General features: G+C 40.0%; 1 protein-coding gene across 3 annotated transcripts in view; it reads left to right on the forward strand.

Moving 5' to 3' along the window:
- msh3 (mutS homolog 3 (E. coli)) overlaps window positions 1-22,165 on the forward strand; it is a 281,339-nt gene that overhangs the window by 83,971 nt on the left and 175,203 nt on the right. For all 3 annotated transcript variants that reach the window (XM_043708210.1, XM_043708215.1, XM_043708223.1), the window contains exons 11-15: window positions 2,384-2,468; window positions 3,605-3,714; window positions 7,034-7,166; window positions 17,485-17,672; window positions 20,744-20,912. In XM_043708210.1, the coding sequence (XP_043564145.1) occupies window positions 2,384-2,468; window positions 3,605-3,714; window positions 7,034-7,166; window positions 17,485-17,672; window positions 20,744-20,912 (685 nt within the window). The remainder of the gene's footprint in view (window positions 1-2,383; window positions 2,469-3,604; window positions 3,715-7,033; window positions 7,167-17,484; window positions 17,673-20,743; window positions 20,913-22,165) is intronic.

A 22,165-nucleotide genomic window follows, 5' to 3' on the forward strand; every position in this document is an offset into this window, starting at 1 on the left:
CTAGATGGTTCCTGACATTGTGTTAGACGTGGAAGATAAATGGTATTAGTACCCAGTTGTTCAGGTACGGACCTGGAAGTCTTGCTGGTTGGGATGGTGCAGAGGCAACACTTCCTCTTTTCCCAGGAATGATGTAGAAACCAGGCTATGCCAGCTTGGTCTGAGATTGACAACCAGGTCAGAGGGTGTTGACCAGAAAGTCTCCACTCCATGAGCTGGGTGTGTGTCCCTGAGTGCACCGTGTCCTTGTAGCAGCATGACAATGACAGTTGTTGGTGCAGCCTGAATTGCAGAAGCATCCTGTATGTGGATTGGGCATGTGTCATCAGGGTTCTTAGAGCCTGGCACATATTGGATGCCAGTGTCTGTGGATGTGGGGCTCATGTGGCCATTGCAAATGGGGTATGCATTGACATGTTGGTACCCAGCATCAGACATAAAGGTCCTTTTGGAGTAAGCCAGAAGTAAGCAGTCACCACAGCACAGTTTGTACTGGTGGACTGATAGTTGTGGTCCTGTATAGTAATTACAAAGCAGAGACTTGGTATTGTCCTTTGGGAGGCAGTAAAGAATGTATGTGCATTTTGCACAAACCTTTTATGGGGCTGAATTGGTGTGGTTTCGAACTAGTAGACAATTTGACAGGTTATTCTGTACATTGGCTCAGCCTGTCTCCTAGTTTATGTGCTTTGACATCCTAGCTGCTGATTATGACTGACTTTCTAAAATAAATCCAAATTTTGCACCTTTACAATTGACCAGAAACTGAACTGAACCAGCCATGTAAACACTAACTGCAACAGCAGATCAGAGGCCGAGAATTCTGTAGCTCATAACGTTCCTGAATGGCCACTAGCTTCTTGAATGTTGTGGAACTGTATCCCTCTTATTGGCACCCTATCCACCACCTTAAACTTAATGCATCGACCACTGATCTCCAATAGTGGCAATATGTATCATTCACAAAGTGCACTGATGAAACAAATCAGGCCTCCATTGAATTTTCAAACCGGTGCCATCTATCACCAAGAAAGACTGGCAATTGACACGTAAGAATATCAGCATCTACAAATTCCCCTCCAAACCATAAAATATCTTGGCTGGGAACTATATTGCAATTTCTATGCTATCACAGACTTTGTCCCTAGTTGGTGCTGCCACCTCCCACTGGCTATAGCAGTAAAAGAAGTTTGCTCACCACTACTTTCTCCAGGGCACTAGGGATCAGCAATAATTGCTGCTGTAGCCAACGATGCTCCTATCCCATGAAAAGCAAAATAGAGCTGTCTGAGTAGACTTTGGACTGAGCTGTGGCGCTGAAGGTGGCATTGTGGTCCTGTAAACCTGTGAACTATACTGCAATAAAAGCCACAATGTATGAATGATAAGATGGATATTGTAAGCAGTTTTGTTCTCACTACCTGAGAGACAACACTTCCCAGAGAGGGTAGGCAGTATGGATTCACTCGACTAATACCAGGGATGGCAGGACTAACCTATCAAGAGAGATTTGATTCAATTATGCCAATATTTGTGAGTGTTGAGAAGAATGAATGAGGATCTGATTGAAATTCTAATGGGGTTGCACAGATTAGACGCAAGAGCAAAGCATGTTTTCCCTAGTTTGAGATTCTAGAACTAGGGGTTACGCTGACAGGATCAGAGTGAACCATTTAGGACTAAGATGTAAACATTTCTTTGCACAAAGGGTAGTGAATTTACTGCAAAAGGTACTGAACATGTTTCAGAGAGAGATTAAAACATTTTTAGATTCAAAAGGCATCAAGGGGAATGGGAAGATTGTGAAAGTATGGCCTTGAGATAGAGGATCAGCCATTGAATGGGTTGAATGGCTTACTCATGCTCTTAGTTTCTATGTTTCTATAAAATGTGCAAGATGTAAATTTAATAGTCTAATTGTATAAGCATGGGAAGCTTGACAGTACTGTGTGATAGGGAGATGCATTTACTTTTTCTGTTGAAATGTGAGACTTTAGTTGTTGAATTTCAGAAGAAACCCAATGTGTGCTTGGAGTCCTTTTCAACTTTCATTAAGCTAACTTACCCTTAAGCTGCCCAACCTTTTGTAAGTTGAGAGTAAATGAGGAGTATACACTGCATAATGGGCACTGGTCTTATGGATTTCCTGGCAGCTTGGCTCAGAGGAGCTTAGGACTGGTTTTTAGTCTGTCAGACTTGGTGAACTAGAAACAAGTGACTGAGTGAATGAATACAGACAGAAAATGTCTTAAAGAAGCCCCAAAGGAGCACTAGTGCTTGTACTGTGAGGTTTTGACCAGATAACAGAGAAATGATGGATGTCTGTGTGTTTTTCTGGGCATGTTCAACAATTATTTGTGACTGTTTGTTTCACCCTCTCCAGTAAATTGAGCAAATTTTCTGAGGACTCCACATGCATGTCAATCAATGGAACGACCTTGAAGAACTTGGAAATTTTACAAAACCAGGTATGAGTAAACTGTCAAAAGAAATGGCGTATCTCATTCCCCTCAAGCAGCGATGGATGGATGATTGTTGGTTAACTTGGCAATGAGCCAATGAATGGAATTTCCACAGGTTTGATTTGTATTCTTGTCTCCCATTGACTCACCACATCCTGATTGCTTATATTAAAGTATTCACTTGTTTATCAAGTTCACAAGTCAACCAAATGCAGCAACGTTCACGAGGAGTGTTTGTGTGACTTGTAATACAAAATTATTTTGTTTAGTAAATGCAAATACCAGGAACCCATCGATAGCTGTCATTGCTTGCTGAATCTAAGGTGATTACTTTGCCATTGAGAGGGGACATCCCTTGGTTAAGGGTGCAATATGCAGCATTGTTTGTGTCCCTCCACAAAAAGTTAAGGAGTGTGTACTGAGGCTTCAATGATGAAAGTTGGCTGCATAGGTGCCCTGGTTGGTCCTGAACCTGTTTAACAAGGACCACCCTTGCTGTGCTAATTCAAAGCCTGCCGTTTGACAATCTGGAATTTGTCTCAAGAATCTAAGTTTGTGATTTTCTGGGTACCATGTCTAAGTGGCCACTATTGCTCTTTAAATCCTGACATTTTGTATTTGCAGGCGAGTCAACACTGCAGCTTCACAGTGGAAATCTGACATTGCACCCTTCTCAGTTACACACTTATTCTTCCAGTAGGGGCTAGTAGTTATAAGTAAGATATTCTGGACAAACGTTTCCATCAAGTAAGCATCAAGTAAGAAATCAGTCAAAACATCTTAGCTTAGTTTTGATCAACTAACTTATCATAGGTTGAGGATTCAATCTAGCTATTTCTCCTTAGCTCAGACTGGCTGAACCAATTGGATGTCCCTGGTTTTGAATAATTACTGTGTATATACAGTGCAACCTTACTAATATTCAGATTTGAACTTACACTTTCAAGTTTGGAAAGTTTGACTTTATAGTGAAAATTCAGATTCACCTTGCTGAAAAATTGCCATGTTTGCTTAACTTTTCAATTATGCACTCGGAATTCAACCTAGTGGTGATAGGGAAAGAAAACGCAAAACAGAGGTTTCTTTTGGAAAAAGTAAAATTAAAATTTGCAAAATCTAATGTCTAATCTTTCTCTGGGCAGACCACCGGCACGACAAAAGGTAGTCTACTTTGGGTACTTGACCATGCCCAGAATTCCTTTGGGAGGCGGCTTCTGAAGAAATGGGTGGCACAGCCTTTAACAAAAGCAAGGTGAGATTTAGTTTGTTATCCAATTTTGAGACTAATTGAGAGTTGGGTTGAAGCTCGATGATTGAATTCACTGGAATTAAAATTCAGAATAAATTCTGGAAGGGCTCTGTAGTTTTATGACTACCTCAGTATGATGTATATTTATGACTACCTTCATGTGATGCAGGTTTAAAACTATCTTTGTGTAGTGTAGGCTCATGTTTACCTCAGAACAATGTGGATTTGTAATCACTCAATGGGATGCAGGCTTATGATTACCTTGGACTGAGAAGGATAAGGATTATGGTTGATCTGCAATCATTTTAAGGACGTACTTCAAATTTTTTTAAGGATTGATGCAAACAACTGAGTTGGTAACTTTGGGCATTAGTACAGTTGCATGTGGAGATGATTACACTGCCGATTAACCTCTTAATGAATTAAATATGCCACACCTCATGGCAGTTGTGTGTACATGCCTATGAGAAGGACAAATGTAGTCGAAAACATTTGTAGGTAGTAAGTATTTTGGCAGTCCAGATCATTTCACTAAAAAACTGGTTCTTTTATCCTGTTTATGATGAACCCAGTCTCCTTTTGTGCTGTACAGTGCAGTCTAGTGAAAATTCTCCTTTTTATCAGTTACAGTCTGTTGTGGGTGGAATGATTTTGTTTTCAGCAGTGTTTTATAGAGGATAAGATATCTGCAGAAGAGGCTCTTCAATGTTTCTGCTTTATTGTCATTACGGCCTTTGTCATGGTTATATCATAATAGCAGCTTGCTTACAATTTAAATTCATTTATGTTTAAAGGATTGAGAGAATTGTGTAAGAACTGATCATTAGATCTGCCTACTGTTTCAGCTAGGGAAGTTGATCCAGTTTCTTTTGCATACCAAAGAAAACATTATATGTGTGGAGATAAAATGTTGCATACAGCGATGGACTACAAAGAGAATCGTGTTTTCTCCACAAATATTGCATAATAGGCAAATGAAAACTTGGAGAGGTCCATTCATGCAATAACTAGAGATTGCATCTATTTATTTTCAATCTGTTATTATCTACAATCTTATGACACTTTTAAAATTAAGTCAAATGTATCTGCAAGTAACTCTGCATTGTGTAACTTGCTTTGCTACTTGATTATCTCTTTTGGATTGAATGAGTGGAGAAGCCAGTGAGCTGACAATATGACAGATAGAGTTGAGAGTGTGGTGCTGGAAAAGCACAGCAGGTCAGGCAGCATCCAAAGAGCAGGAGAATTGGCAAAGCCTCTTACAAGGATGACAGGTAGAGTGTCAGCTGTTGGATTTGGACATTTGTGTCTCTATTGCTGATCCGAACAGAAGAATTGATTCCGTGGAGAGCAACAATGAGGAAATCAGATGTGAGGAGATGAGAAAAGAATGTAATAAAATCTCCAACTTTGAAGACTTTATGCAAAAGAAAACAATGAGGCAAAACAGCTAATTTCAGTATCTTGTGAGTCATCATTCCATAGAAACTCATATGGACCAGCCAACAAGAACAGGCAGAGCTAAGTATCTCACCTCTTGACTCCCTGAAAATCTAATAAATTCCATTCAGCATTTGTAAGATACATGTCAGAAATGTGATGCTGAATAGTGAATGTTTCTCGCTAAAGTGACCTCAACAGCATTTTAAATTTGACACCATCTACATCAAAGCATCTTCGAATGTGCCCCTGCTACAGGACTGAATATCCATATTGCTGACATCAATTCATGTATTATTTACTGAACGTATGCCAAAGGTCCACTAGGAGTGCGTGAGGACTGCAGATGCTGGAGACCAGAGTTGAAAAGTGTGGTGCTGGAAAAACACAGCAGGCTAGGCAGCATCCGAGAAGCAGGAGAATCGACGTTTCGGGCATAAGCCCTTCTTCAGGAATGATTCGGGCTTATGCCTGAAATGTCGATTCTCCTGCTCCTCGGATGCTGCCTGGCTTGCTGTGTTTTTCCAGCACCACACTTTTCAACGTATGCCAAAGGTCCACCAATGTAATTTTGACTACATCGCCTTCCCTTTGCAATGTTTTTATTGCAGTAGATGTGGCAGCATGGAGGAAAGACCACTATCTTGAATTCACTCACCAACTGACTTGGACATGTATTGTTACTTGGGAGAAAGTGAGGACTGCAGATGCTGGAGATCAGAGCTTAAAAATGTGTTGCTGGAAAAGCGCAGCTTCCTCAAGAAGGGCTTATGCCTGAAACGTCGATTCTCCTGTTCCTTTGATGCTGCCTGACCTGCTGCGCTTTTCCAGCAACACAGTTTTAAGCCATATATTGTTACTTCTCCATTGTCACTGGATCAATGTCATTGAATTCCCTACTTAATAAAGTTGTGGAAATAATGTGAACACAAGTGTTGCAGCAGTTCAAAGAGAAGATCCACTATCACCTTTTTTCTGGGGGGCAAATGAGGATTGTCTGTATTTTGAGAACAAGTCTAGTTTAGTTACAAAGTTGAAGCTTGGAACAGGGAAGATTATTAACATGTTAGTTGCTGTTTTATTTATGATCAGAATTGACGAGATGATTACAGATTTGTGCTGCTGTTCAACTTTAATTTCAACTCTTAAATCCCTTGACACAAAGTCAAAGTGAACTAATTAATTTTGCATGGATTTTGTTGTCTGTTGGTACCAACTTTGATTTATTAAATCATTTTCTAACTCCGTGTCAAATTGACCTCCAGTATTGTATACCTGATTTTTGTTTTCAGGACTGTAGGGATGTTCTTTTTTAGAGGCTTCTTTTATATATTTTCTGTATGACCTCCATGATTTTGGTGGTCTCACTATTATGCAATCCACTAGACACAGAGCATATGCAGTAATATTAACTGCAGTTACAAGGGTAAATAAATCTCCATTTTCTGTACGATACAAAATCTGTGAATGCTTTTTAATTTGAGTGTGCAACTCATCCTTTCATTGTATGAAAGTTAGAAATAACTTTCAATCAGAATTGCATCAAAAAATGATTGCTGTTGTCAATTTGTGATGATTGCATTGTGTTTTTAAGCATCTCCATCCCTTTCAAGCATGAATATACTCTTTGAACCACAATCCAGATGTGAGCAATATCAGTGACCCACTTATATCACAAAGCACTACTAATTTGCTTCCTGATTAAAATGTAGCCATACAGCCTGGAAGGAATTGTGTTTCTGCTAGAGGCAGCTGGATGTACTTGTCACCTGATTTCTTAGTTCATCTTCGCCTGATTTCCAGCAATGAAACTGTTTAGCTTATTATAATTTTTTTTTTGAGCCATCATTGACTTTCTTCAATTTTCTCTTTGCACTTCAAGTGAAATTAATGCTCGTTTGGATGCAGTCACTGAAATTCTGTCATCAGAGTCCATTGTCCCGTCAAAGACCGAAAAGCTCCTGTCGAAGCTCCCGGATCTGGAGAGAGGAATCTGTAGTATTTACCACAAGAAGGTACATGAACAAAATACTCTTTCGAGGCATTTATCACTTTTGAAAACAATCATTTGGTATTACAAAATTTAAGTATTGCTGACAAAAGACGCATTTTGTTGAAGCTTTTCATCTTGTTATCAGAAAAGTTCACAAGAATACCAATTCAGGGGGAAAGCAAATGTGAGGAGAGTGCTGACTGGTTGAAAAGTAGACAGTGATTAGTAGAGGTCTTGTTGTGCAGAATGTACCAGTGAGCAAATGTCTGGAAGTTAACAGCCAAGCTATGTTTAAATTTTAAACCAGGCAGATGGAGTCTGGCTCTGGTTAGTCAGGCCATTGCCTGAGAAATGAGCCAGAGAATGGCTGTCACCTATTTTGTTGAGTTGTAGCAGGAGCAGTGTTTATAAATGTTTTTTCTGTCTGTAGCAGTGGCCAACTTTCATTTTCTGATTTTATAGTCCAAAAGGAAAACAAGTGGTCCCTCACACGGGTTCACGGATATGAGTGACCCGTTTGGCCCACAGACCTTGTAATGGTGCCAAAAATTCACGTTACACGTGAAAATAATTTTTCAAATGTAATTCTTAGTGTACACATGCACCACACACAATGAACCTGACTGGCAATCCTAAATCCGTTGTCAGTGAACTTCCTCACACATTCAGGATTATCCAGCAAATGTTGTCCAGTTGCAGAATCACATTTAACGTTGGACACTATGTTGTGAGTTTGGCAAGTACAGGGTGAATGGTATGTCAGTATCTTGTTTGTTATGATCAGAGATAATTAACTTTATAGATCAAAAGTCCAGATCCAAAATGATTGGGAGTTACTTCTCACAGTTCTTTTGATTTTAGCATGACATGACATTGGCTGCACAGCAATGGTTGATATTCAATTCCGAAGCTGATCAGGTGACCTTTTCTTGTATTAAAGTTATTTTTATTAAGTCTCTCTAAGTTTTACAATCACAGAGTGAAATAGTGAGTGATGCTTCTTGTTTGGATGCATGTGTAAAGCTTCAGCTAGACCAATCCAAGGCTGCTGTTAGTCATGTTTCTCTTAACTGAAAAGATTCCTGGTGCCGCTGTCAAAGTATCTATTTGAATGCAATGGAAAGTAACATGGACTTGTATAGCTGGCATGTATACCCCACAATCCCACTTGATCTTTCCTTGCAAAGAAAAGACCTTTTTTTTCAGTTCTGTAGCTTTCATTTTCCAGTTGAGAGTCCAAAAGGAAGACATGTGATCCCTTGCATGGGTTCACTGATATGCAGGACTCAACTTTGATATTACTGAACCATTCAATCTGATCTTGCATAAACGCCCATTCAGTCGTGGGACTGTGTCACACCTCAGTATCGTTTATCAGTATCATTGGAAAGTAAAACTGTATGACCTTGGGTTTAATACACACTTTAACAAATTCAATAGACAGCTTACCTCTTCTAATTTACATATTGGTTGAAATAATTCAACAGCATGTAGTGTATAATCTTGAATGTGTGAAGAGTTATGCTGAAAGCCAAACTTTTTTATTCATGGGATGTGAGTGGCTCTTGCTGGGCCAGCATTTATTGCCCATCCATCATTACCCAGAGGCAGTTAAGAGTCACCCACATTGCTGTGGGTCTGGACTCATGGGTAGGTCAGACCAGGTGAGGGTAACAGTTTTCCTTCCCTAAAGGACATTAGTTAACCAGATTAATTTGTCCAGTAATTGATAATGGATCCATGGTCATTATGAGACACTTAATACCAGAATTTTTAAAATTGATTTCGAATCATGACAGGATTTGAACCCAGGTTCCCAAAACAAAAATCAGGCCATTTAGGATTGTCAGTTGGGCTCAAAGTGTGAAAAGCTTCTGTGTATTGGAAGTTATATATATTAATACACAGGCTGTAAAAAAAAAAAATGTCCATTCACGGCAACCGTGTCATCTCCCAAAACAGGTGGCAACCACTTGCTGTTGTTTTTTCCTGATCAGTTCAAGTTGAAAAGCTTTGAGAAAATGTATTTTTTTCAGTAACATTCTTTGTAAATTATTAGGAAGAAGCAGAGAGAATAATCTTTGTGTGTATGAGTAAGTTAGTGCTGTGGAAGCCTGCTCAGCATTGAGATGTTAGGAAAATTGTGACTTTGAAATTTACTGGGACCCAAATTTGGATTAAACCCTGGTTTTTGCATGATAGTAAGGTGCAGGTAGCAGTTAAATGTTTTGACTTTTTGAACTGTAATTGGATATCCTTTCAGTTAAATACAAATGTTCTCAGTGTTGCTGATGACTCACATGGTCTGGCTGAAAGTGAACCTTGCAATGAAAAACAAATAGAAATTCAAGTGTGCATGTTATTTTAGACAAGGATTAAGTGAAAATAAAAATACCAGGAATATCTAGCATGTCAGTGTGGTGAAAATAACAGAAAACCCCATAGCTGGATGTGTTTTGGTGCCCAACCCCACATTACACTTAAACAGGGACACAGAAATGTACCAGGTGATGGGATCCTGACCTTAGTAGTAGAATTGAGCCTTATCAACACCAGAACATAGAACATAACAGCGCAGTACAGGCCCTTTGGCCTCAATGTTGCTTCGACCTATGAAACCAATCTGAATCCCATCTAATCTACGCTATGCCATTCTCGTCCATATGCCTATCCAATGACCATTTAAATTCCCTTACATTTGGCAAGTCTACTACTGTTGCAGGTAGTGCGATCCATGCCCCTTTTACTCTGAGTAAAGAAACTACCTCTGATATCTGTTCTATTATCTAACACCCCTCAATTTAAAGCTATGTCCTCTAGTGCTAGCCATTGCCATCCGAGGAAAAAGGCTCTCCCTATCCAATCTATCTAATCCTCTGGTTATCTTCTATGTCTCAATTAAGTTACCTCTCAACCTTCTTCTCTTTAACAAAAACAGCCTCAAATCCCTCAGCATTTCCTTGTAAGACTTTCCCTCCAAACCAGACAGCATTCTAGTAAATCTCGTCTGAATTATTTCCAAAGCTTCTACATCCTTTCTATAATATGATGACTAGAACTCTACACGATACTCCAAGTGTGGCTGCACCAGAGTTTTGTACAGCTTTAGCGTGACCTCATGGTTCCGAAATTCAATCCCTTTACTAGTAAAGGCTAACACACTGTATGTCCTCTTAATAACCCTAACAACCTGGGTGGCAACTTTCAAGGATCTATGTACCTGGACCTCGAGATCCCTCTGCTCATCTCCACTACCAAGAATCTTACCATTCGCCCAGTACTCTGCGTTCCTGTCCTTTTCTCCACAGATACTGTCTGACACCCAATGTGGTTTCAGACTTGGCTAATTTCTGGCTTGGGAGGACACACGCTATCCAGTTGAGCACCATAGGAGGCCTCTAGAGACTGCACAATTAATCAATGATTGTCCAGTCTTGAGAGATTGGTTAGAGATGCCACTACTTTTGCAGGCCAGAGAGAGACAGTGCCTCAAGACAGGAGTACAGTACCCTTGTACTGACTAATATATGCACTCAGACATTAGTTGTGTCTGCCAAATCATTATTATTGAGGGAACATGGTTAAATGATATCTCTTGTGGCTGGAGGTCTGGCTGTTTCACCTTTGCAAATGCAGGTTTGGAGAGATGGGGGTTATGTATGTGATGATGGTTGGCGTCAATGTCAATGATAACTGCTGGGCGGATCTTTAAAAAAAAAAAGCCCTAGCCGAGTTCTCCTCCAAATCCCAGAGCCTGTCACAGAGAGTGGGATTCCACTCTACGAGGCTTTCATTCTGCCCCAGCATGTCAAATTCCAGTTGCGTCAAAATTTTAGTGCCTCAATTTAATACCTTCTGTTTGTGGGTTGATGGCCATTAAACCCCACTTCTGAGCTAGCTTCTTCCAAAATTTCTCAGGAGATGGAACCATGATGGTCATTAGGAACAGTGGCTGGCACTAGAACTGTGGTAGCCCCATCTGGAGTCCTGCCTTCTCATCCAAACAAAAACTCCACTTGGCATTTGAGTTCTGTGAACCTTTGACACAACTCCAGTAAATGGGCAAATTTTATAGAAATCCTAATCTTTGAAACATTAATTTAACATTGTTGTGCTATGATGTCCTTGTGTTTTGTGTTTCATTATGACAGTTGTAGACCCAGCTACAAATTGAGAAAGAGATGAAACAGCACACTTCCAGACAAATTTCATCCAAATTACTAATCGGTGAAATGATTCATGCTTCATGTAAAACAGAAATTATGCAAAAGTAATTCACTACATGTTGACCTGCTTCCCATCTAAGATGTAAACCAGTGTAGGATTACCTTTGCAGTTTGGTAATGCAAATACTGATGAAACTGATTATTTTCTGAAAGCTGTTTTGTGTAACTGTAACAGAGTAACTGACAACATGACTTTTAACTCTTTCATGGGACTTTATAAAAATTGAATAGGGCTAATTCTATGTAAATAGTATTTTGCCTCTTGAATCCAAGGCTTGGATTTTATTAGCCCTCTGGGAATGTGCTGAGATATGGGGGAGAGGAGAAGTTGTAAAATGGCAAGGTAAGAATGGAGTTGGAGTGCCCATTGTTTTTCTACTGTCGGCAACTTTGCCTAAGGTGGGGAAGCAGGACACAAAAAATATGAACAGGAGAAGGCCATCAGCCTGTTGTGCCTGCTGTGCGTTCATTATGATAATTATACATTTTGTAAAGAAGATAGAAAAGTAGATTGCTCTGTACCTACTTTTAAGAAGGCAGTAGATGGTGTGCTCGCCCTGAAGCCAATTGAGTTTCTAAAGTGGTCATTTAAGGGCCTCTTCCAGCTGTTGCTGGAGATGGTTACGGGTCCTCTACCTCATGGGAAAACCAGCAGGTAAACTCTGGTGCCTCTTAATCCACGATATGATTACCCCTTCCACAATGGCCCCACCTGCCCTCCTCAAACATCACCTACCCCACTCTCCCCCTCCCCGTCTCACCAGTGAGTCCTCAGTGAATGCATGTAATTAAACATAATTCTAATAAATATGCAGATAACACCCATTTCTCTTTCTTCATTTATTCTCCAAAGAGTAGTCAGTCTCAGTCCTAAGTTTACTCATTGAAGGGGAATGCTCAACACTTGGATAGAGATTTCCAAAGATGCATAATCGTCCAAAAAGCATCTCAGCACCAATGGGCTGACACTTTATTATTCGGCTAGAGAAATCAGCATCCCAGCATCCACACTGCCCAGTTTCAATGACATCGTGTCTTGTTTTGGTAAATCCCAGAAAGTATAGGTCATTTCTGCTCAATCTCTCAATGGGCAACCTTTGGGAATGAAGCTGGTGAATCTTTGACGCATTCCTCTAAAATAAATCTAGCCTCATACAATAGTTACAGCTACCTGACGAAGGAGCAGTGCTCTGAAAGCTTATGCTTCCAAATAAACCTGTTGCACTATAACCTGTTGTGTGATGTTTAACTAATTACTTGATACATCTGCTAATTCTTTGTAATGTGCATAGGATTCCAAATTCCTCTTGAACTATTTGTCTCTTCACATTCTAAAAAAAAACTGTTTTTTTGTCTTTCTTACAAAATGTATAATTTTGCATTTACCTATGTTGTATTTAATCTGTTAACTTATTCTCAGTCATAAGATATATAAACAAACGGTGAAAATCACAACTGACCTTGGAGAAACCTCCGTATTGGAAGGTACTCATTGCAGAGGAACAACTAAGTGTGTTTAGTTTTAAGTATAATGATACCTTGTTTTGTAAATCTACAATAGTGAGTAGGGTGTTTTTGTAATGTTTATATGTTTTATAGAGATCGGTCTCCAGATTAAACTTGCATAAAAATATGAGACATAGATACCAAGTTTCCCTAGAGTAGTATTTTTAGAACAGTAAGACTGCTATTTTCTGGGGGTGTGTAGATTAAGATGCAAAAATGGCCTTTCATAGAGTGATGTGCTCTTCCTGCTAGAATTGGGATATTAGGGAGAATTTCAATGCCCTTGGCGATTATGTCTGCATGAAGTGTGTATAAGATTGCATGGACCAGTTGGAGCGGCAGTTAGAGGCATTGAGGAATCTACAGAAGCTGGGGAGAGGGTGACGGATGGCAGTTTCAGGAAGGTAGAAAAACTGCAGATACAGATGGATAGATGAGTTACTCCAGGAAAGGTAAGAGAAGTAGATGGGTAGTGCAGGAGTCTCCTGTGGCTATCCTCCTCTCAAACAAGTACTGCCATGTTTCTGGTACTGAGACAGGCTGTACTGAAATGAGGGGTACATCATGTTCCAAGTGATTGATTGTGATAGGGGTTTCTCTAGTCAGAGGCAGAGACAGACAGCCAACAGTGAGACAACAGAATGGAGTATTGTCTCCTGGGTTCCAGAGTCAAGGATGCCTTGGAGAGGATGCAGAACATTCTCAAATAGAGCAGATGAATGTGTGGCTGAGGAGCTGGTGCACGGGAGAAGGATTCACGTTGTTGGATCATTAGAATGTCTTCTAAGGTGAATGCACCTGAATTGGAAGGGGATTGATATACTGGCAGGGAGACTTGCTAGAGCTGCACAGGGGTGATTTAAACTAGTAAGATAGTGAGGAAAGAGATCGGTCTGAGGCTGGTGTAGTTAGTAAAAACAGTGAGCAAGGCGAGTGGGAGCAAAGCAGAGAATGAGGTAGGACTGATACATTAAACTGCATTTATTTCAATGCAAGAGGCCTGACCAGTAAGGCAGATGAATTTGGGACATGGTTAGGAACATGGGACTGCGATATCATAGCAATTACAGAAATGTGGTCAGGGATGGACAGGACTGGCAGCTTAATGTTCCAGGGTATAGATCCTACAGGAAGGGTCAAAAGGGGAACAAGAGAGGAGGGGAAGTGGTGTTTTTGATTAGGGATAACATTATAGCTGTACTTAAGGAGGATATTCCAGGGAATATGTCCAGTGGAGTTAACAGTTTGGAACAGAAATAAGAAAGGGATGATCACCTTATTGGGATTGTACTATAGAAGCCCAATAGTCACCAGGAAATTGAGAAGCAAATTTGTAAGGAGATCTCAGTTATTTGTAAGAATAATAGGCTGGTAATGGTAGAGGATTTTAACACATAAACTGGGGCTGCCATAGTGTTAAGGGATCGAATGGAGAGGAATTTCAGGTGGACAAGAAAGTTTTCTTGTTCATTATGTAGATATACCGAGTAGAGAACGAGCAAAACGTAGCAATAAGGCAGGGCAGGTGACTGAGATGTCAATGGGGAAGCACTTTGAGGCAAATGATCATAATTCTATTAGTTTTGAAATAGTTATGGAGGATAGATCTGGTCTAAAAGTTAAATTTCTAAATTGAAGGAAAGCTAATTTTAATGGGATTAGGCAAGAACTTTCAATAATTGATTGGGTGTGGATACTTCCAGGTAAAGGGTTGGCTGGAAAGTGGGAAGCCTTTAAAAATGAGATAATGAGAGTTCAGAGACCGTATATTCCTATCAGGGTGAAAGGAAAGGCTGGTAGCTATAGGGAATGCTGGATGACTAGAGAAATTGAGATTCTGGTCAAGAAAAGAAGAAACCATATATCAGTTTTAGACAGCTTAGATTGAGTGAATCCCTAGAGAAGTGTCAGAGCAATGGGAGTAAACTTCAGAGGGAAATCTGGAGGGCATAAAGGGGGAATGAAATAGCTTTGGCATATAGGGTTAAAGAGAATCCAAATACATTAAAGGCAAAAGAGTGACTGAGGAGAGAATAAGCCCCATAAAGATCTGCAAGGCTGCCTACATGTAAAACTGCAGGAGATGAGTGAGATACTAAATGAGTATTTTGCATCAGTGTTTTCTGGGGTGAAGAATATGGGAGCTTGACAATATGGGGAAATAAATAGTGATATCATAAAGTGTCCATATTACAGATATCTTAAAACGCATGAGGGTGGATAAATCCCTGGGACCTGATGAGGTGTACCGTAGAACTTTGTGGGAAGATAGGAAGTGATTGTTGGGTCCCATGCTGAGATATTTGTATCATCAATAGCCACGGGTGAGATGCTGGAAGATTGGAGGGTGACTAATGTGGGACCACTATTTAAGAAAGGTGGTGAGGAAAAGCCACAGAACTATAGACTGGTCAGTCTAACATCGGTGGTGGGCAAGTTGTTGAAGAAAATTCTGAGAGATAGGATGTACATGTATTTGGAAAGGCAAGTACTGATAGGGATAGTCAACATGGCTTTGTGTAGGGGAAATCATGTCTTAGTAACATGGTTGACATTTTTGAAGAAGTGACGAAGAGAATTGATGAGGGCAGAATGGTGGATGTTGTCTATATGTACTCAGTAAGGCATTTGACAAGGTTCTGCATGTGGACTGGTTAACAAGATTAGATCGCATGGAATACAGGAAGAACTAACCATTTGAATACAAGATTGGCTTGAAAGTAGGAGGTTGCAGGCTATAACCAGCGGTATGCTGCAAGGATTGGTGCTGGGTCTACTGCTTTTTGTAATTTATATAAATGATTTCGGATATAGGAGGTATGGTAGTACATTTGCAGATGCCACCAAAATTGGTGGCGTAGTGGACAGTGAAGAAGGTTATCTCGGACTACAACAAATGAGATCAGGACTTACACTTAATGCTAAGGTCCTGGGGAGTGTTGTTGAACTAAGAGACCTTGGAGTGCAGTACCATTGGTTCCTTGAAAGTGGAGTCACAGGGCAGTAGAGTAAGGTATGCTTGCCTTCATTGGTCAGTGCTTTGAGCATAGCAGTTGGCAGGTCACATTGTGGCTGTACAGGACTTCGGTAAGCCACTTTGGAATACTGTGTTCATTTCTGGTCTCAAACAAAAGCAGAAATTGCTGGCAAAGCTCAGCAGGTCTGACAGCAACTGTGGAGAGACATCAGAGTTTCAGATTGAATGACCCTTCCTCAGAACTGATGTGTTCACTTCTTGTCTCCCTGCTCTAGAAAAGATGTTGTTAAACTTGAAAGTGTTTGGAAGAGATTCACAAGGATGTTGTTAGGGTTGGAAAGTTTGAGCTATAGGGAGAGGTTGAATAGGCTGAGGCTATTTTCCCTGGACTCTCGGAGACTGAGGGATGACCTTACAGAGGTTTATAAAGTCATGAGGAGCATGGATAAAGTGAATAGTCATGGTCTTTTCCCTCGGGTGGGGGAGTCCAAAACTAGAGGGCATAGGTTTAAGGTGAGAGAAGAAAGATTTAAAAGGGTCCTAAGGGCTAACTTTTCCATGCAGAAGGTGGTGTGTGTATGGAATGAGCTTCCAGAGAAAGTGGTGGAGGCTGGTACAACTACAACATTTTAAAAGGTATCTGGATGGGTATAGAACAGAAAGGGTTTAGAGGGTTTTGGGCCAAATATTGGCAAATGGGACTAGATTAATTTAGGATCTCAGGTTGGCATTGATGAGTAGGATCAAAGAGTCTATTTCCATTCTCTGCATCTGTATGACTCTATTTAATCAGTCTGTAATCCTTTGCAGCCTCTTTGCATCCTCCTCACACCTTTTCCACCTAGGTTTCTGAATGCAAATATTGAGTTTGCCTCAATTATTCCCCAGCTGACAGCCTGTGGGAAGTTGGACTGCATTTCTTGCATGCTATCCAAACTGTGGATAATCATCACCAAAATACTGCTGCAACACTCAAAAGTCACTGTGTCACAATGATCTTATTTTCTTAAGAAAGAAGATGTTTCCTCTGGTTTCATTATAATGCATTGCTAGTGAACTCTTGCTTCACTTTATTAGCATATGGATTTCTTTAATAGATTTGTGTGCATGTTTGTGGCTGTTACTTTAGGATATACCTTAACTCACTTTTTTTTTAACTGGGTTAAATCCTTCCTTCACACAGAACCTAGAGAGGTTCTGTAGTGGTATATTTAAATACTTGGCTTGCAATGTGATATCACCCCAGTTCAATTTTGTATGTTTATATTCAAGTGTTCATAAAAATATTTTTTTATTAAACATGAAAATATTTTGAACAGTATGCATAGGTGTCCAGTGTGGTGATTTCTAATTGATATCAGATGTTGCACATTATCTCTGGCCAGGCCACTCATCTTCCATTTTGTTTCTTCAGTTGATGGCGACACAGAACGAAAGTCTCTTGCAAGGCTGAGCGATGTGTGCATTTATTTTTAAATTTCTCACAGGCTTTCATTTTGTGTGAAGCTATTCATTGCAAAAGCAAATTGGGTGATCTTGGGTGCTGATTGAAGGCAGCAATCTAAGACAGGCATTGCAGCTGATTCTGTGTTTTTCAAGGTTTTTAAACCAATAATGTCTTTTTGTTTTAGTGCTCCACGTGGGAGTTTTACCAGTTGGTCCACACTTTATCAGGTTTGCAGGTGGGCTTTCAGGCCTTGCTCCCAGCTGTTGAGGCTCAGTTAAACTCATCCCTCCTTCGTAATATTTTGTTGGAACTGCCACAGCTGTTGGATCCTGTGCATCACTATGTGAAGATTTTGGATGAAAGTGCAGCCAAGTAAGTTCAGCTGGAATGGTTCTTTACTTGTGATAAATATTTGTAACCTCGTTCAATTGACCTGTTTCTATATTAGTGACACGTGGATTTTTCCTCATACTTTGATTCTTTGTGATGAAAATTGGATCGTATTTCACTGGTTCCTTAGATAGAAAATGACAAAAAAAACGAGGAAATGGTGGAGGTGGGTACATTTAAAAGACTTTTGGACAGGTACATAGATAGGAAAGGTTTAGAGGGATATGGGCCAAATGCAGGCAAGTGGGACCACTTCAGTTTAGGAAATCTGATTGGTATGGACGAGTTAGGCCGAAGGGCCTGTTCCTTGCTGTATGACTTTATGACCAGTTTTTCAGGGCTATCTCATCACTGGAGAGCGGGTGAAAATAGAACCCACTCCCCCACCCCCTTTTTAGATGGCAGAGCACTTGCGAGGGGTATACTTGCCTGGTCTAGCCCTTTTTATATTCTCAATCTCCCACCCTCCAGATTTGCTTAAGGGTCACTTCTGGCGAGGCGAATGGACCAAAATGGTTTGTAGAAATGTGGAGAACTATTTTTGGAATTACTAAAATGCCAGTAATTCATTGCAATTAACAAATTGGTTATCAGGGCCCAATCTTGATTCACTGAGATCCTGTGGACCTGTGTGAAAGTTCATGTGGAGTCTGGGTTGTCGTGGTAGCATGTGTAGCAGCCTGTAACTACAGATGGTGATGGTGCAGGCTCCAAAGTTCTTTCCACATTGTAGCTGACCATGAACCTCTTCCATTCTTAGCACCTGCAATTATTGTGCCTGGTGGAAGGATTTACACGTGAACACTCAACCCATTTGGCTGTGTAATACACACACCTTCCTTGTCCCTAGATCAATTTTTGACCTCAAAGTTAGACATGTAAATTCTGCTTAGTCCCACTTTTTTTTTGCTGTTTAGGTAGTTTAGGAGCTTGCTAAATCTATACTGTCAACGCTGTTTTGCTTAGTCCATTTTCATTGAATTGTAAATATTTTATTCACAATTGCAGGATGTTGTTAGTGCAGGGTGGAGAAAGCTTTATTCTCGCTTGGGCATGCTGGATCTGATCCAAAATGTTTTATTCCAACATTAGGTTGCACATGATGGAAAGTGAATGTTTATTTGCTGTTGCTATTTAGAGTAGAATCCCTTTCTCTGCCTGCATCCTATCTTGGACCTTTAGTCTGTTCAACACTAACCTCACCAGTTTACACTAATTTCTCTTTCCATCCAGTTTCCTTTTGTTTGTTTGTAGTAAGTGGTTACCATTTGCCATTTATCGGCCATCCCTAATTTCTGTTCAGAAGGTGGTGATGGTGAAGTTGGGATGTAGGAGCCTCCTTCTGATCTACAGTACATTTTGTTTTAAACTCACTTGTGGGATGTGGTCATTGCTGCCTGGCCAGCTTTTGATATCTGTCCCTAGTAGCTCTTGAGAAGATAGTGTTGAGCTCCGTTCCTCAACTTGCTGCTGTCCATGTGCTTTCAGTTGACCCACAATGCCATTGCCAGGGTAGGTGGGGGGGAGGAGTGGTTGGAATTCCAGGATTTTGACACATTGACAGTGAAGGAACAGTGATACATTTCCAAGTTAGGATGGTGAATGACTTGGAGGGGAAATTGCAGGTGATAGTGTTTTCATGCATCAGCTGCACTTGTCCTTCGTGATACAAGTAGTCATGGGTTTGGAAGGTGCTGTCTCAGGATCTTTTGAGGTTGGTGTAGTTTCACCCATTTAATTTAACTGAGAAGATCCTCATAGCCTTGTCCCATTTTAGCTTTGAAAATGTCTCCATCCTTGATTTGATTTATTGTAGTCACATACCTAAGTACAGTGAAAGGCTTTGCTTGAGAGCAGTACAAGCACATCATAGTAAGCAAAGACATGGAGATTGTAGGGTGCTTAGACAAAGTGAGATGTACAGTTTACACCGCACGAGGTGCATAAAGCAAGATTAACATTATTACACGTCCTCCTACACTCTTCAGTGAATTTCCCTCCCATCTCTCCTCAAGTCCTATTTCCTGAAAATCCCCCTCAAAACGTTCTCTTTCCCTACTTCCCATTTTTCATGTGTCTTTTCATAAATCACATTTTTCAACATTCCCATTATCTATTTTAAAAAAAATGTTGGGGTTGTACAGGACATTGGTGAGGCCCCTTCTGGAGTAGTGTGTCCAGTTCTGGTCACCCAGTTCTCGGAAGGATATTACCCAGCTGGAGAAGGTTCAGAAGAGATTTACTAAGATGTTGCCAGTGTATGTAAGGTTTGAATTCTAAAAAGACAAAAAGATTGGGCAGCTTTTATCTTTACCCTGCTTCATGAAATATGTGAAGGTGCATTTTGCTATTTTAAAATGACATGAAAATGCAAATCGTTTACCTGTGTCATCTGTTGCTCAGTTAGCAAAAGTAGGCCCTAAATTGGGTTATTTCTCAACCTGTTGAGGTCTAGAGGCTTTAAGATTGTCATGATGAGAGCAGCTCTGAAGATGAATTTTATGGAGCCATTCAATCAATACAGAAATTCTTTGTTTCTTTTCAGTTCATTTTTTTCTTTTAAAATAAACAAGTATCTTGCCAAATGCCATTTTGGATGTAGGGTGGAAATATGATGCTTTGCTTTATTTTCTCTTCCTCCCCACCCATCCAATCTCCAGATCTAATTGTTTCTCCAAAATAATCCTGGCTTAGTCTCCATAACAACATATGGCCAAAAATATTAATCTCTTCACTGCATTTAGCCTCTAATAACTTTGAACTGGCAGACAGCCAGCTAAGGCACTACTTAAAAAGAAACTGTGTAATTACAATGAAAACTTAAAATTAGATTAATCCTAGTCTGAAATAAGTAAAAAATTAATTTTAAAATAAATTCCTTTGAGCATCCTTTGTTAAAACTCAAACAATGGTAAACTTACGGTAACCAAAAACAATTAAAATGCAATGTCTTAGACAACATTGAAATGTTTGATTTTTTTTTGTGTGTGTGTTTCCCATGGTATTGAAAGAGTGACTACGTATTCATGGTTTGTGTCTTGTCATTTTTGCAGGATAGGTGATAAGACACAGCTCTTTACAGACCTCACTGACTTCCCTATCATCCAGCAGCGAAAGCTGGAGATTCAGGAGGTACTTTCCCGACTGCAGAATCATCGCAGAGAGATCCGATTGATTCTGAAAAAGCCGTCTTTAGATTATGTGACAGTTTCGGGGCAAGAGGTAAACTGAGCTCGATTTTAATCAGGCTGGAATAATCTGCTGAGTACTTTAAATGCATCCACTGAGGTTGAAGTCTCGTTTGTTTCTCAGGACTGCTGCAGCCTGTTTATGTCCAATTTTAGACTGGCGACACAATTTCAAGAAAATGCCCACAATCATCATCTCATGATAACCAAGGATGGTCCCTCATCATAACCTTGCTAACATCATTCAGATCTCCAAGCCAAAGAAATTCAGAAACCTCTGGCTGTCATCTTGCCCTGTGTAGTCTAAAGTGTTGTTTGATCTTTTGAGTTTGCAGGGACTTGGCAAAAATAACATCATTATGTTCCAAACAATCCAGGTTAGCAGGACCTCTGAATGCAACTGCAGTAATGTTGTGATGTATTTTACATACTATGGCAGTAATACATTTTGATGAAGGCCAGACATTTTACCTTGGGATTTTCTGTCTAGTACTACTACTCGTTGAGACAGTCAATTCACTGTTGGTGCTCACATTACAAATCCCTGCTCTCTGTGATGGTAACGTGGAAAGGAATTACAGCAGTTATAAATGTTACAAGTACCAATAGGAAAAGAGTTTTACTGAAATGTATTTCTGTGAATTTGTTCTGTTTATTATTTTGTAGAAAATGCTGAAAGTTATAATGCTTATCAATTAACACTAACTTCAAAATGACTTTTGAATTATTAATCTGACAACAGATCTGTTTAGGTTTTGTTCCTTTCAAAAAACACCCTTTTTATAACTGTATGCAGAGAGCTATTTAAAATCTAAGGAGTAAAATCAAACAAGTGTGTCACATGAACACATAATATGAATGTAGCTTCGAAGAATGCACAAACTTAAGCAATATAGTCAATATGTAGATGGCCCCTAGAGAAGGGGCAAAACTAGACCACCTCTCAGGAAATAAGGCAGGGCAAGTGACTGAGTGAGGTGTCAGTGGGGGAACACTTTGGGGCCAGTGATCATAATTCTATTAGTTTTAAACTAGCTGTGGAAAAGGATAGACCCTACCTAAAAGTTAAAGTTCAAAATTGGGGAAAGGCCAATTTTGACGATATTGGATGGGAACTATCAAAGGTTGATTAGGAAGGCTATTTGCAGGTAAAGGGACATCTGGCCAGTGGGAAGCTTTCAAAAACTAGATAACGAGAGTTCAGGGCCAGCATGTTCTTGTTACTGTGAAAGGTAAGGCTGACAGTTGCAGGAAACAGTGGATGACTCGAAATATTGAGGGTGGTGA

Source organism: Chiloscyllium plagiosum, chromosome 2, assembly GCF_004010195.1.
Source record: "Chiloscyllium plagiosum isolate BGI_BamShark_2017 chromosome 2, ASM401019v2, whole genome shotgun sequence".
NCBI lineage: Eukaryota > Metazoa > Chordata > Chondrichthyes > Orectolobiformes > Hemiscylliidae > Chiloscyllium > Chiloscyllium plagiosum.